Genomic DNA, 17,419 nt, shown 5'->3' with positions numbered 1-17,419 from the left:
TTCTTTAAGTGAAATCTAAGGTGATTTTACTCATAACATCAATTAATTCGTGACAAGCTGTCTAACAAAACAAGCTATCTGTCCAAAAAAATATGTAGATGTGAATTTGATTTTAGATTTTAGTTGTGTAAATTTATTAGCTCTAATAATTTTAATTCTTAAACAATTTTATGTTACATCTTTTAAAAACACAAAAAAAATAAACAGAATTTAGTTTTTTTAACTTTAAACAGATGCAACAATATCAGTTGGCTTTTTTGCTATTATATATTCTGTTTTACTCCCTACACACATGTTCTAAAACATTGTTTACAACACAGTGGAGCTGTGAAAGTTCTACCAGCCGCTATATTATGTCATGTTATACAAACATCATTTGAAAATCCACATATTGAGATAGCTACAATCATCAGAATGGTAACAAAACAATTTATTCACATGACCTTCTTAAAAATTATATAAGAAACAAAAAATTCTTACTGATGAACTTTTAATATAATAATATTTATGAGGCAATGTCAGAAAGTACTAGGCAGATTGTTTAATAATATAGCTTTAATGGGGAAATTGCCTTATTTCTTGGTTCCTATATCTTTATATGTTAGATGAGATGTTTTTTATAGTTATATTTGTCCTTGGGTAATGTTGTTGTCTTATTGACCTACATACGTTACATCTCCTTTTGTCTCATACTTTATTTATGTGTCTGTCCCTAAATTCAGGAGCCTGAAATTCAGAGGTTGTTGCTGTATATCATATTTGTTTATCACTTATTTATTTGATATAAATCAGGCCATTATCTTTTTTTTAATTGTTTTAAAATGATCATTTCTTGGCATCTTATAGTTTACTCTGTCATATGGGATTTGCTCATTGTTGAAGGCCGAACAGTCACCTATATTTGTAAACTTGTGTATTATTTTGTCTCATGGTGAGTCGTGTCATTGGTAATCATACCACATCTTCTTATTTATATATTATTACTAGACTACTAAGTAATTGCATGTTAAAATTCATTTAGGCAGTTTCCTGTCATTTTTACCAATTGCCTCTTTTCCCAATCTTATTTAATAAATGTATGTGTATGATAACTGTGGTTGGCAAGTGAAAACCAGTCCAAAAATCATAGTATAAGTAATCATGTACTGCAACAGAATTCTAAAATCTACATTTTATTCAAATTTGAATGCTGCTTCTACTTGAATAAGTAGAAAAAACAAGAAGTTAAGAGGATTAACAATTATATAGTAGCTCTTTTGATTTATGTGGACATAAAAATGGCTTTCCCTTTTGACAAACTTAATGAAGAGTAAACAGTTGTGATCCTCAGTTTACATAACAAACTCCAATTATAGATTTATTACCCCACTTTGATCAGACGAAACAGACACCAAAAACTTCTGCACATTTTCTCATGCACAGATATAACTTTTATTGAACTTTTTTAATATTATTTAGAGACGAACCAGAATATCAAAGATAATTCAGAAATGCATGCTGATAACAGTTTCATAAAATACAGAAAGTTAATTACTTTGAAGCACAAGCATCTTTCCAGATTACGCCATAAATCTACAAAACTCTTACGCAACCACATCTCAACAAACTGAATGTGATCGAATTTTAAGGTGAAAATTTTTCTTACAAGATGCAATTTTGCAGATAATTATATAAACAGACATTTAAATCATTAGCACACTGTAAATAAAAGCATGTTTATCTAGAGTCAGTGATAGCGCCTGGTGAATGTAATCACCTGCAGGGATAAATATCTTCATCAAAACTAGATCCTCAACATTTTCTATTCTATTGTTCAACATTCAATGCAAAAAAAAAACAGACATCACTGCACCTATGCAAAACTTTGATTACAATTCCTGAGATCATTTTTTTAAATCAATCACTGAAAAATTAAAACAACTCTTCCCTGCTATGAAAAAAGTTACGTGGCTTATAACAAAGCCTTTTTCATAAATATTATTTTCAAAATTGAAAACTTCAGCACCTGTGACCTCAAGATCAGATAGACATTATTATTTTATTATACCAATTATGGGCCCTTGTCGGGCAAGATACAAAAACATCATAATACAATGATTATATAAACATTAGTGAAATATACAATACGTAATACACAAATAATGAGTCAATAATAAATTGATAATATGAGCAATGTAGGACATAATTATGGTAAGAGGCATTAAGTGTAACGAGGCCGATTTAATATTAAAAGAATATGATATAAAAGTTTATTATTAGGGAAACAAGCGTGGACACAGAGGAGTGTGGATAGTATGTTTGGATGTTAGACAGTATGACAAAAGAGTTCTATGTTTTTCCTATATATATGGTGTTACTAACTGTGTTGCACAATGACAACCAATCTGCGCATTAGGAGTGTTATTTATTTAATTTTTTTTTATGTTCAAGACGGGGTTGGAGGAAACAGTAATTGCATTAGTTACCAAAATGATTATGATAGAATATGTTCTACATCTTTGATTTTGGATACATTTTGTAGCTAGGAGAGCACATACACAATCACATTTTAAAGTACCACTTCCACAATGCTAATTGTTAAAAAAAAATCTGACATTGTATCCCAACCTTTAAGCACTGCTTTTCAGTAAGCCAAGTTGCCCTTCAGTAGTTATAACCGTTATATCAGCCTTATATTGTTGTCATTTGTGTATAGTCCGCTCCCCTTTCCATCCCCAATTATTATAGATAGATAGAAACTTTATTCTCTAAAAACTAAATACAAGTTCATGAAATAGTCTAGTTTACTTCCATAGGAAACACAACCAACTTCTCATTAAAACACCTTTCATCAACTGTTGCAAAAATTAGCATCAGCATGCCAATACATTTTCAATAAATCACCTTTTTTCAAGTTATTAACATTAGAACCAGCTATTGACATCTATTTTTCAACATTATCATCTTGTGTGACATTTACTGTCAACAAATTTACCAGAAACAAAAGACCTAAAAATCACCCTTAGTTTCTTCAACAATCAAATCACCACCAACTAAAACCAACTTTCCAACATGTGACCTTACCCCTTTCCTCCCCCTTTTTCCCCTATCAAGTTTTGAATTTAAGATCTGGCAAAGAACATTCTTATCTGTCAACAAATCAAGTCATCTATAATGACATATACTATTATGTTTATTACAGCAAGAGCCTCTTAATTTTCTACAAGTGCTGTAAGAAACTACAATATAAACAGAATGGTCTGTCATGTCTGTTGTACCTCACATTGTTTTTACCTCAAGCAATGTTCAGTGATTTGGTAGGTTTTCTTTATGACTAAAAAAAAATCTTTCTTTTTGTACAACTGCTGTTTGTGATTGGTCCATGCCCCTGTACTACACAATTAGAAAACTGCTGTAAACTCAAAAATTATTTTGTGAATTTATTATCTATAGATATTTTTCATTAATGGACAAGAATGCGAGTTTAATTATTGCAATTTTAGAAAATCTACATACAGATCTATGATTTATTTATCAAAATATGAGTTGAGATACTCACCAAGTTGCATTATTCCCATAAATAAAAACCTCACAATAATTTCTGCTTTTACAGTATGACTTTTTTATTAATTTGTTCAATTTTACATTTGCACTTTTAATGTTTATAGGATAACAACAGCACACTTGTGAGACCAATACAGACATTGTATCAAGTTTCAATAAAATATATTCATTCCACACTGTGTATGTTAACAATATAATACAATAAGTTGTCAACTGCTATTATTTAAATATTTTAAACAAAGCTACTGAATCCTTGTGAGATATTATGTATATATAGGTATAAAAGTTAATTCATATGCACTGAATTACAAATTTATAAAAATACAATATTGTGTTCAAATGTCTCTGACAGTTTTAACAACTTCCTACAGGTATGTGAAACCGAATATGGACAATAAAGACATTTTACCTCAGTAACTAATACTATTGTTTTTTTCTTCTTTAAAATAAATGTAGGCAATGGTTGATCAAGGGGGAAGAGGGTGTTTCCAGTTCCCACTTCCTATTTAGACAATCAATGTATATGAATGGGGACATATAGTTGGAACCCCTCCTCTTTATCCTGGGTTGGGAACCACCCCTTTAGAAAATGCATGGCTGGATCTGTTCCTGTATAGGGTCAATTTCTAGGGAATTTTAGGACACATTAGTTCCATTTTACATTTTTAATATAAAATACTTACCCAATGTGCAGAAAAGTATAGCCCAACATATTTCCCTTTCAGAGCCTCTAAAGCTTCTACTTCTGTTTTATTACTGGTTATAATTGGTCCTTTGATGACCTCTGTGACCTTTTTCCGTCTCCATGGAAATCCCTCCCCATTGGGATTATCTGTTAAACATGTATAACCATCAACTGTTATAGTTTTCCCATTTTCTCCATCAATCAGAACTAATTTGGGAATTCCTTGAACTCTGAATTTTTTTGTCAGTTTACCCTGAAAAAATACATAAACATGATAAAAGAATGTAGGTAAATGTGATACTTCAAACCTCGCCTTTTACTATAACATCATCATGATCATTAATAAACCTAATAGGAATTGTCATTCAAATCATTCCAATATCTTTTAGATGAACATCTATTTCTCTAAGTTATTATTTGAAACCATTAAAATGAACCCTTTGTTTTAGCATTCATATACTGTATAGGTGTGTTCTTGGCATTGCACATGGTTGTGTCTTTACTGCTGTTGTTTTAAATCTACTCTGAAATGTATCTTCCATATTAAAGTTTAAGTTGACATTGTTTTATTTCAGCACGCTAAAGGACTTTAGGCTTGGTTTTTACTATGTAAGAACTTTCCGAAAAGGTAGTGTGAATTAATGTTTTATTCTAAGGCTTGAACGTGTTTTTCATTTACAAATTTTTTAGTGCAGGCAAAAAAAAAGGTTTTGAAATTGTAATGTCTTGTCTTTTGTAAACCACACTAGATTTAAGAGTTAAAAGAGCAATAATTTCAGAGCCCAAAGTCAGAAATGAATGCTTGGGTAGCAATACAAAGTATTAATTTTGTGTTTCAGCAATCTCCAATCTTTTGAGCTACCAATGTAGCATATGACTCAGTGTTTCGGTCCATTATAAAGCAGAGTTTATCTGAGGTATTCATATGACATTTGCATGTAAATGCTAGCCAGTGATTGTAATATTTGCCACTGGATATTAAACACCAATCATCTGGGTAGTCTTCTAACTGTGATGTAAGAAAGTCCCAACATCTAAGCGGATTGAAAGGGTTGTCATTCAAGGAATTCCTTGATATCACATGTCAATCATAAGTCCATCAAATAAAATAAACTACTTGGTTTGACTTCGGCTGTTGTCTGCTCTTTGGTGAGGTTGTTGTTTCTTTGACACATTCCCCATTTCCATCCTCAATTTTATACTATAAAATTATATTATTACATCATGAAGTATTATAGTAACACTTGAGTTTTTATTTCAAACAAAGACTCAGCTTTAAGTCAATAGGAGAAAGGTTTTATAAATCATGTTTTGACACTTAATCAGATGACATACTGTATAACTTTTTAATGTTTTTACTGAATACACAAACAAATAAAGTAAAACATATGTATTCCATAGAGCTTTATAATATTTACATCCAGATAAGTATGACAGTCAAAATATGATTTACGTTTATTAATGGAATAATGTTAGATGTGAATTAAATCCCTGAAGTACAAAAAAATGATGTAGAGACTAGAAGTTTTACATGATTGAGGTTAAGAGGCAAATTCTTAAGATTTTAAACATGTTGGTAATAGTTGAGGCAAGCACCCTAAAAGTTTTATAGTTTTGTGGTTTTTTAGGCCATACATAATATAGATAAATCTAAATTTTTATTTCAGGATTACATCATCGTAAAAACAACTAATACATATATCTCTTACATACATGTACCATAGAATTTTACATCAAGTGTCACTTGTATACAGAAGATTCATAGCTACATATTTTAACTATATTTTTTCATCAAGCACATTGTCTATTTACCAAATTCCAAAATTGACCCTGTAATAAGCGATCCTCTTTTTTTTTTCTTTTTTTTTCCATTTGAGGAAGAAGTATGTGTTTAATCTTGAATGTTTTTTTCATATCATTTTTTTTAATTTTTTGATGTCAATAGTTGCTTTCCAATGTAAATTGGTTGAACAGCTTATTTTTCACTGTCAACTTATCATGCTTTGAATGGGCAGCAGTCTATATACCAAGTATAAAACCCATCTACAATTGGCAAAGGGAGTAGTTGGATACATTCAACAAGGAATAGTACAAATACAAAACATGCACTACTATTTAGAATGCACTGTAGTTTACTAAGTGCAAGTCTTAACAACAGACCAATATTTGTTCAAATCAGAATTACAAGCAAAGCAGGAAACACAAAAATCATTAAATAGAATATAGAAGCAGTTCCATTGTGGTTGATAATTTCATTTTTCAATTATGATTTTCCATAAATGTCCCCTCTTTTGAAAGTTCCATGAAATTATGGTAATAAAACACAGTATTGCCTTTTAATTGCAGCTAATTTAACAGAGCAAGCAATCGTTTATTTTCTACTTGCCAATATCAAATTGTTATCAAATTATCATTGATTTGTTACATAAACATCAAAGTAAAATTATCAATAAATAAAATTTAATTATTATTTGATATGATTAATAAAGAAAATTGAAGAAATATTTGATGGCATTGTAATTTTGCACTGAATCACAGAAAACCCTCATGTTAAAAAATTATGAGATACATGTTATTATTTTTCAAATGATTTTTATCATTCATTTACCCTAGTTCAGTGGAATGTACATATATGTCATGTAAGTGTGACAATGTGCATTCTTCAAGAAGTTAAATGAACAAAGGAGTAGGTCCAGTTATTAATAAGACCCATTTTTGACCCCAGAATATAGCAGTTTTACAAAATTGTTAAAATGGAAACTTTTAGCTATCTTTTGGAAGGTAGAATACTTCTGCTACATAAATATGGTCTGTTTTTGACAATACAATACACATATATTGGGTAGTAGCATCATTAAGTTATGCTAAATTACTTAAACTTTCACAATTTTAACATTTGAGTTAAATTTTTAATGGTTTCCATCTTAAATGGAAGTGGCCGCATTTGTGTTCATTCTTAATATTGAAATGTAAGTTGTATTTGATGATAACAAATAACATATATCTAAAGGTTGAGAATTAACAAGGATGCGGCCACTTTCATTTTTGACTAAAACCATCTGAAAAATGACATATTATGCGTATTTGATAGATTTTTCATAGTTAAGCTTGAAGTTGAGCAACTTTAATGACTAAATCAGTTTAAATTTTTCACATAAACTGATTGAATCGACTGAAGTAGACACTTAAATGTTTAAAAAATGTCCAAAATCTTTCATCAGATGAATCTGAAATTTGAGGTCAAAATCAACCCTCACCGGACCTACTCCTATATATAACCTGCAGATGTTAGACCACTAATTCACTTCCTCCAATTTAGAACGTTAGTAAAAGTAGCCCTATACTCTGACAAAATACAGTGCTTCTGATGTCATTGTTTACTTAGAAGGGCGTTTTTCAATAAAAACGTATTTTCTTGTCCCAGCCACTTTAAAAAAAATGTGTTTGATCTTTGCAAGTAATTTTTTGTGCAGTCAGTACATTGAATTAGATTTAACATTTTTAAGCAAAGAAACAGTTTATTTTTAGAGGGATTGATAAGATCTTGACTCCTGAATGGTCCAAAACAACCAAAATGGCATGTCCCTAGACCGCCTGTTCAACATTCATACTCTAAAATATCGTAAAAAAATGAAGAAATAAATGGTTTTTTTTACTTTACATAAGTTCTTTAATAATTCAAAAGTATGTTCAGAGCCAACATATTTTAATAAACAGCTTTCAATATAGGTTTTTTAATTTCAGAAGGTGTGTCCCTCACAAAATGTCCACTACGAAACGAAGTCATTAAAATTTGCCAATAAACAGTTTTATAAAATCAATGTAATTTTTGTTAGCAAGAGATATAAACATTAGGGTCTTACAAAAGAAGTGATGCTTTTATAACAGCAATTAAATTGTTGGTAAGAAAAATTGAGCACATCAAATGGACCAGAGTGATACAGTATTTTTGATAATGTCCACTACGAAACGGGTCAAATCTCCTTCAGTATCTGGTTTTAAAATTATGAAAAAAATATCAGTGTACAGCTTGATAAATGCTTAGATGAATATAATCAGTCTTGTTACTATTGCAATATACATGATATAGGGATTGTGGGAAAAAAATAAAACATGCGAATACGTCCCTTACGAAACGGTCCCCTACGAAACAAGTATTGGATAAAAACGTTTCGTAGTGGACACTACCACTACCATGCAGTCTTTTTTTAATCTTTTTTCAATTATATTTGTGCAAAACAAATAACAAGGGTTAGTTTCATGTAATTTTTATTATATTTTTATTAACATATGATAGGGTTGATGTCAACTACGAAACTTTTTGTCCACTACGAAACGGTTTTGTCCACTACGAAACGCATCAAAATGTCCACTACGTAACACGAGTTGAACCTTCATATGTGAAGTACTGTCTAATCTTTATCGATAAAAATGGTTTTCCAATTCAGAAAAAAATGATATTTTTCTAGTATTTAAAGTAAACAAACTGGAATGTCTATAGGAAACATTTAAAATTGCAAAAAATATGTGTGTTTAGAAGAAGTTTCGTAGGGGACAAAAGTCCCCTACGAAACATTACACAAATTTTGAAAATAATATCATTTTAAAGAATATTTAAGATTGCACTCTTTGTTTACAAACAGGTCTGTTATAGAGGTATTCAAAATAACTCTTGAAATTAAATTTTAGACAAGTTGATTTTCCATTTTTTTTTAGGTCTGAAATTTACGCTTTTATTGAAAAACGCCCATAAACTAACAAAATTGCAGAAATGAAATTTTTGGTGAAAGAAATATTTTTTACCATTTTGAGTCAAAATCTAATTTTCTAGGAGTTTGCATTAAACATTGAGGATTAATGCACTCCTTTACACTAATTGAAAATTACCAGAAAACAGGGCAGTTCTTCTTGCAAGACTTTTAAACATGCGTTGAAAATTGGCATGTAGAAGGTAATAAATTATATATGTACAAACTTACTATCTAAAATATTAGAGAAACTAACCAAACCTAAAATAAATTGATATTGATCAGTGAACTATGAAAATGAGGTCAAAGTCAGATATTAGCTCTACTTGTTTGGTTCAGTTTGTAATTATATTCTTTATATCCCAGATACAATGGTTAATACAAATAAAACTAGGTGTTGGGTATCCATCAATGAAGCAGCAACAGACAATTCTATACTAGATTTTGTATGCAGTCATTATATCATTTAAATAAGGTTTAAGACAAAAAATTCTGGGCATATATATGTAAGATAAAGATTGCCCCCCTTTTTTTTCTTCCTTTTGAAAATGAAGCTCCATACAGAAATGTATGCTTGATGACATCAGACAACAAATGGATTTTCTATTATCATAATTATATGTCCCTGATTTTGTTACCTTATTACTTTGAAGGTGAGACAAATTCTTACCCTTCATACTCTTCTGTTAGTTTAACATGTTTAACACACAAATTAAATTGAAACAGTTGAAAATCAAAATTGAAATAAAAAGTTAAGTATGGCAAAGTCCAAAATACTGGGTGGATAGCTTTCTTGGAGTTTTAATCTACCAAAAAGTAATATAGACTTAAAGAGTGAGGAAAGACAACAAAGGGATATATATATTCAAACTCGAAAAAAATGTGAAAAGACAAGCAACAATACACAAAACACAAGTCAGAGTTGATATTATTAAGGTAGTCCTGACTTTACCCTCTTTTAAGAGTTCAGTCAGAGTTGATATTATTACCGTAAGGTACTCCTGAATTTTGCCCTCTTTAAGGAGTTGATATTATTAAGGTACTCTTGACTTTACCCTCTTTAAGGAGTTGATATTATTAAGGTACTCTTGACTTTACCCTCTTTAAAGAGTTGATATTATTAAGGTACTCCTGACTTTACCCTCTTTCAGAAGTGCAGTGTGAATCAGTACTTTTCAAATAGTCATTAGTCATAAATATTTACTACATGTACAACTATAAAACTTTGCAACTTCTTCTGTGATCAAACAAGTTATAATTGCATTAAAGATCTTACATCTTAAAGACTTCAAAATCATGAAAATTACACATATTAAAATACCATTAAATTTCTCTTCCAAACGCAGTTTTTCAATACATTAAATACTTGGATTAAAACAAATTATGCAAATAACATTTAAATGCATTCAAAAACAGTTTCTTCTCATATTTCAATGTATTTATCCATCAAATAATGTGAAAATAAGATAAATTAATATGAATTTCATAGCTGAAAATTTTATTTCATGGAAACAAAATAAATTCTGTTTTGCAGAAGTGGAACTAATTATATTACAGTACAATAAACATGATAAAAACATTCAAAAACTCAATCTTATTTGATTTTCTTCCAATTATACTCCTTTACAAATGTATTCAATAAAACATCAAAAGTTTTACAGTGTAATATAAATGCATGCAATGTGCACTCAAATTTCATAAAATCATTATTGCGCAATTATAAATTCAAACAAAAACCCAGAGGGTCTTTTCTCCGCTACACAGACAGCTGATGAAAAGTGGTGTTTGTTCAGCACTGTTCAAAATTACATTGTGTATCATTTCATACATCAAGGTAGAAAAATAAGCAATCCATTATGCAACTATTTCTAATTAAAAAATGTCAATCAATAAAGAACTATGCATGTTGAATGCACATAATCTCCCTCTGTATTCTCTTCCTTTTCCTGTTATTCTATAGTCCATCAAACTAATGGATTCTATTCTTTATACCAGGTTTAAAAATGCCATTGAAAGTTTGTTTATGACTTGGTTAAAAATGTAACTCAGAGCCAGAATTATGGTAAAAATTAAAAAAAATATGTGGTATGATTGCCTGTGAGACAACTCTTCACAAGAGACCAAATTGAAATGACACAATTAACAACTACAGGTCACCATATCAACAATGCCCATACTATAAGAGCTATAAAAGTCATCTTTATACATGTTATAAGGCCCAAAATAAACATAGGTAAAACAATTCAAACCAAAAACTAATGGCCTAATTGATGTAAAACTCTATTTGCTGATTTGTAATTCACACCAATGACATGTGAACTTTGGTATTTCAATAACATACATCTTAGAAAGGTTTTTTTATTGATGATACTCTATGGATGTTTTCTCCAATTTATAGATGTGGTGTGCTGGTCAGTTTGGAAAGAATTGTGCTCAAGCACATACTAAAGGTCGTCCTAAACTTGCAATGAGGTGAAAGTTTTTTTGGCTCTGTGTAGAATGCTCTGTGTAGAAGGGCTTAATGTGACTTTGAGATGAAGAACAGCAATAACAGTGCTACTCCTTTGTGTTTGTGGTTTTTACTGTGTATATACATGAACTGATGTTGTGCCATGGATGAATACCCCAAATCTATTATTCTCTATTAAGTACATGTATGTAAAACATGATTTGCATGCATCATCAACATATGATGTCATTCTTCTCCTTTCCCCCTACATGTAATGTTCACAAGATACTAAAATAATTAACCATACGTTATCAAATATATCAATTTCAGGTTGTACATAAGTTTAAAATCTTTAAAAAAAAATAGATGTTTATCATTTATACTTGGCCACAAAATTTAGTTTAATTGGTTATTGGTTAACGGCTACATGAAAATTAGTAAAGTCATTTGTTAGATATATATATGGTAACCCTAAACAGACATGTTTTCTTCTTATAACATGTATAAGCCTAAGATAATTTTAAGTTATCTTAAAATGCCATGAATGTGTATACCATCCTAAAAAAAAATCAAGATATCTTTTATTGATCTCGATTGGTTTAAAGTCATCAAATTTTCTGTCCTAAATGTCAAATTTTGTTTGGGCCCAAATCTTTAAGTAAACTTGTAAGACGTTCTTATCAGTCATGATAACTGGGGTGTACAAGCATGACTAGTTTGTCAGTTAATTTATCATGTAGGTTTCATTATGTAAAATTTGACTTATTTACATCTGTCTATTCCCAAATTACAAAACTTTCAAATATACAAAAATTCATAAAATTTCAAGAAAAACAAAAAATTTCTTCTTATTAAATTTGTATCCCTATCAAAAAACAGCTGCATGTATCGCACATCAAAATCGTAACTTTGATTGCTGCAAACATTTGTTACAAAAACACAACTTTGACTAATGAAACGTCTTATTGATGATCTCCATGATATGTAACTCACAGATGTATAGTTACATGAACTAATTAATAATTAAGGGAAGTAACTCACAGATGTATAGTTACATGAACTAATTAATAATCAAGGGAAGTAACTCACAGATGTATAGTTACATGAACTAATTAATAATCAAGGGAAGTAACTCACAGATGTATAGTTACATGAACTAATTAATAATCAAGGGAAGTAACTCACAGATGTATAGTTACATGAACTAATTAATAATCAAGGGAAGTAACTCACAGATATGTATACTTACATGAACTAATTAATAATCAAGGGAAGTAACTCACAGATGTATAGTTACATGAACTAATTAATAATCAAGGGAAGTAACTCACAGATGTATAGTTACATGAACTAATTAATAATCAAGGGAAGTAACTCACAGATGTATAGTTACATGCACTAATTAATAATCAAGGGAAGTAACTCACAGATGTATAGTTACATGAACTAATTAATAATCAAGGGAAGTAACTCACAGATATGTATAGTTACATGAACTAATTAATAATCAAGGGAAGTAACTCACAGATGTATAGTTACATGAACTAATTAATAATCAAGGGAAGTAACTCACAGATGTATAGTTACATGAACTAATTAATAATCAAGGGAAGTAACTCAGATATGTATACTTACATGAACTAATTAATAATCAAGGGAAGTAACTCACAGATGTATAGTTACATGAACTAATTAATAATCAAGGGAAGTAACTCACAGATATGTATACTTACATGAACTAATTAATAATCAAGGGAAGTAACTCACAGATATGTATAGTTACATGAACTAATTAATAATCAAGGGAAGTAACTCACAGATGTATAGTTACATGAACTAATTAATAATCAAGGGAAGTAACTCACAGATGTATAGTTACATGAACTAATTAATAATCAAGGGAAGTAACTCACAGATGTATAGTTACATGAACTAATTAATAATCAAGGGAAGTAACTCAAAGATGTATAGTTACATGAACTAATTAATAATCAAGGGAAGTAACTCACAGATGTGTTGATAGTTTAGTTATTCATTTTTTTTTTTTTAAATAGGAGCACCCCTACAGAAAAAAAAGTTGAGGGCCAGTTGATGGCCATGTGGCAGACAGTTGAGGGCTAGCTGTTTTAAGCAAAATAGTTGAGGGCTAGGTGTTGAGCATCTTAGCTCAACTCAAACCTGGCCAAGCACTGTATGTTGGATAGATGTCGCTCAACTGGCCCTCAACTGAAGCTGGCCATTAAGTTGAGCAATTGATCTTTGGTTTTCATATAGTTGAGCAAAAGTTGAGCATTCAGACTTTGAAATTTTTGTAGTTGAGGAAAAGTTGAGCATTCAGACTTTGAAATTTTTGTAGTTGAGGAAAAGTTGAGGGTTCAGACTTTGATTTTTTTTTTTATAGTTGAGCAAAAGTTAAGCAATTAGAAATATGACCTGGTGATATAAATGTTATGTGCCATCTGTTTTATCTGTCTTTAGTGCAAATGGACAGGAAGTATTATTATAAATGTACACAAAGTTTGAGGCAAAATTAAGGGAAGCACGTTTTCAATTTTATACATTTTTCTGTATTTTAACTTAACTAAATCTTTGACATAAAGATAAAAAACAAACAGTATTTCTTTTATTATAAGATATATCAAATATTCAAGATTTAGGTCATTAACAGTTATTATTAGGGGCAAATCTCAAAGTGATCACACTGTCACAATACCCAAAAGAACCTCAAACATTTAAAATTTGTACTGGGTTTGAGCATGCACATGGCAAGCAAAGATGTCTTCTGGCTATCATGAATAAAATATGAATTTTACAATGAATGTAGATAAAAAAAAAGTTACAAATAACTGTATTGACATTGAAAAGTGCAGTGTATTCTTCTGATGACATGACTCTTGGATTTAGGAAGATTGGTGTTTAACACATATTTCTAGAAACATCCTTTGGTAAGAACATTGGATTAGATTTGATTAATTCCACCATTTTGAATAAGTGTATAATTATGCTCTTTTAGTTCAAAATAGTGATATTTAAAGTGTTTTCTTTATAAACTTTAAAGAGTGAAGAAAAAAATGAGGCAATATATTTATGCATTAATTTATATATTGTCAAAATGTGTAAGACAGAAGACATGTTTATTTTATTATTAAGAAAATTTGTTTTAGAAAGTATTACTAATAAAATAAGAATATTCTAATATAATGAATTTGGTATAAAACTAGAGATCTATTCTTATTTGCTAGATAACTTCTAAAAAGCAAGGATAAAGCATACATTAAGTATGTCGTGAGTTAAGATCTTTCAGCAGTATTTTGGCTATAAAAATACACAATTTAAATTTATCTTTTCTACAATGTGTAGTCATCAGTTTGCAATTACCACATAATGCTCAACTTTTTAAGACCTAGCCCTCAACTTTTAATGACCTGGCCCTCATCTATTGGCCACCTAGTCCTCAACTTTTAATGACCTGGTCCTCAACTGTTGGCCAGGTAGCCCTCAACTCTTAATTGCTCAACTTTTGGACACCTAGCCCTCAACTATGATATTTTCTCAACGTTGCTCAACTAAATTTGCATAAAGTTGAGCATTGATAGTTGAGGGCTACCTAATTTGCATGGCAAAAATCCAGCTAGCCCTCAACTGGCCCTCAACTATTTGCTCAACTAATGGCCAGCTAGCCCTCAACTGGCCCTCAACTGTTAGCTCAACTGGCGGCCAGTTGAGCAATGCAGTTGGCCTAGTGATAATTTTTTCTGTATGGGCAGATCTGTTTTACAAAAGGCTAAAGTTTGATTGCAAATGAGTTGACTTTTTAACAAAGCTATACTCAAAAACCTTGTACATTTTTTACATACATGTTGTAGTTTTCACAACAATAAGTGGCACTATGTCCATGATGTATCATATAAATGCACATATTACATAAATTGAAGAAAAGCTATTTATTTTAGAGAAACTATTTTATACAGAAAAGTATTGACCATTCAAAAGTAAGAAATAACTTAGTTATACTTTTACTGACTTATTTATTTTGCTACCTTTAAAATTATTCATTCTACAGTGGTGGGTCAAGGGGGAACACTGACTGTCATAAGAGGGACCCCTGGATTTATCACATTCTGCCACCACCAAACAAAAAATGTGGATTTCAAATGCTTTAAATCTTCATGGATAAACACCTCCCTTTTTTTGTTGTACATTGGCTGTTTTTACACTGTCTTAATTGTTACACTGTTCCTACATACAATACAGATTTTCAGGTTTCCAGAAGAATCAAGTTTCTACATGTACCAATAAAACATTCAATTTTTTCCTAGGTATAAAATTTAATAGATAAATATAATTTGTAGTCAACTTATTAAATTTGATTCTTGGAGAAATTTAATTTAAGGCTGACTGGAAAGATGTTAGTATTTGGAATATTAAATGTTTATAATGTCCAACTTTTGCCTCCTGTAGTGTATTAATTAGTAAGCATGGCACTGTACCTGTATTTAAATGTTTTTGGTTTAAATTATATCAATAGTGATAAAAATTCAAAATTTAAGTGGTGTTATCTAACATTATAAAATGCTACTTAGAATGTCAATTATTTACACCTATCACATAATTTACAGGTAAACTTACCTTGTGTTTTTTGTCTGGGTCATAAGGTAAAGCCAACCATGGCATTGTAGCAAAATATTCCTTAAAACTAGTTTCATCTCTATCCCAACTCACAAAAATAATTTCAAACTTAGTACCGTTCCTTTTCTGTTTTTCATTATTATAGAATTCGATAAGTTTTGGTGTAAAACCTCTACACGGAGGGCACCAATGTGCAGAAAAATAAATCCCAATCACAGAATCTTTTCCACATAATGACTCAACCCTTATTTCCTCTACACTTTCACCTGACAGTCTAATTACTGTGTCACCAACAAGATTTTGCAGTCTTTTAGCCATATTCCACGCTATCCAATAGACAAAACACGTCTGACACACCGTCTCACTAGTAGCGGCTTCTCTCTTGTTTTCAAATCATAAGCATGTGCGCTTTCAGATATAAATAAATATTTATCTATGACGTAAACTAGCGCGAAATCTGAAAGTGAAAGTAGGCTGATCAGAATAGATCAGAATACGTTAATTTTGATCTTCAAATGGTCTGCTGTTTCAAACATGATCAACCATGAATGTCAAATATTCAGTCTTATTACATTTTCAATTAGACTGTAAATAATAAAGCCCTTGGTTCATAATATATAATATATTCAAATATGAAAAATTAATACATCTAACTCATATTGACTTGAATAAATTTCCCAACAGCATTAAGGCAGCTTAATTAATAAATAAATTTTTGCTGATTGTTTAGTAAAGTAAAGTGTATAGGAAATTTCTAAAGCATGACTGGAGCCCCCACCCCCTCTTTTCAGGTAGTCACGCTCTCCCCTTATGGAAAGTTCTGGATCCGCCACTGGTCATGGTTTTTATGCATCGAATATTGAGATACCTGTGTAATGAATATTGTTTGGTTGCTAACTGTGCACCACTTATTGCGGACCTGTTTTTGTATTGCTATGAGTTACAATTTATGACAAAAATAAGCAAAGACCCATCAAAACAACATCTGATAAACAAATTTAATAATACTTTTAGATATTTGGATGATATTTTGGCTCTCAATAATTACGACTTCAGTATGTATATTAAAGAAATTTATCCTGTTGAACTTACTTTAAATAAAGCTAATACTATTAACAATGACCACTGCCCTTTCCTCGATCTTGATATCTATATCACTAACGGAAAGCTGAATTCTGAAATTTATGATAAAAGAGATGATTTTTCATTTCCTATCGTTAATTGTCCATTTTTAGATGGTGACGTTCCCTTGTCTCCATCTTACGGTGTTTATATATATATCTCAACGTGTACGATTCGCTCGTGTATGTAACAATGTTTTAGATTTTAACGAGAGAAATTTATGTATTACTGAAAAATTATAAC

General features: G+C 30.4%; 1 protein-coding gene across 1 annotated transcript in view; it reads right to left on the bottom strand.

Moving 5' to 3' along the window:
• The window catches only part of LOC143075102 (nucleoredoxin-like), a 43,718-nt gene extending 27,225 nt beyond the window's left edge, over window positions 1-16,493 (bottom strand). Inside the window, exons 1-2 of the mRNA XM_076250401.1 lie at window positions 16,055-16,493; window positions 4,227-4,481 (exon numbers count right to left, since the gene is read on the bottom strand). Of these exons, the coding sequence (XP_076106516.1) occupies window positions 4,227-4,481; window positions 16,055-16,372 (573 nt within the window). The 5' untranslated portion in view covers window positions 16,373-16,493. The remainder of the gene's footprint in view (window positions 1-4,226; window positions 4,482-16,054) is intronic.
• Between the last annotated feature and the right edge of the window lie 926 nt (window positions 16,494-17,419).

This window comes from Mytilus galloprovincialis, chromosome 5 (genome assembly GCF_965363235.1).
Source record: "Mytilus galloprovincialis chromosome 5, xbMytGall1.hap1.1, whole genome shotgun sequence".
Lineage (NCBI taxonomy): Eukaryota > Metazoa > Mollusca > Bivalvia > Mytilida > Mytilidae > Mytilus > Mytilus galloprovincialis.
Note: the sequence above shows the minus strand (reverse complement) of the source record. Positions and strands in the feature narration are given on the sequence as shown.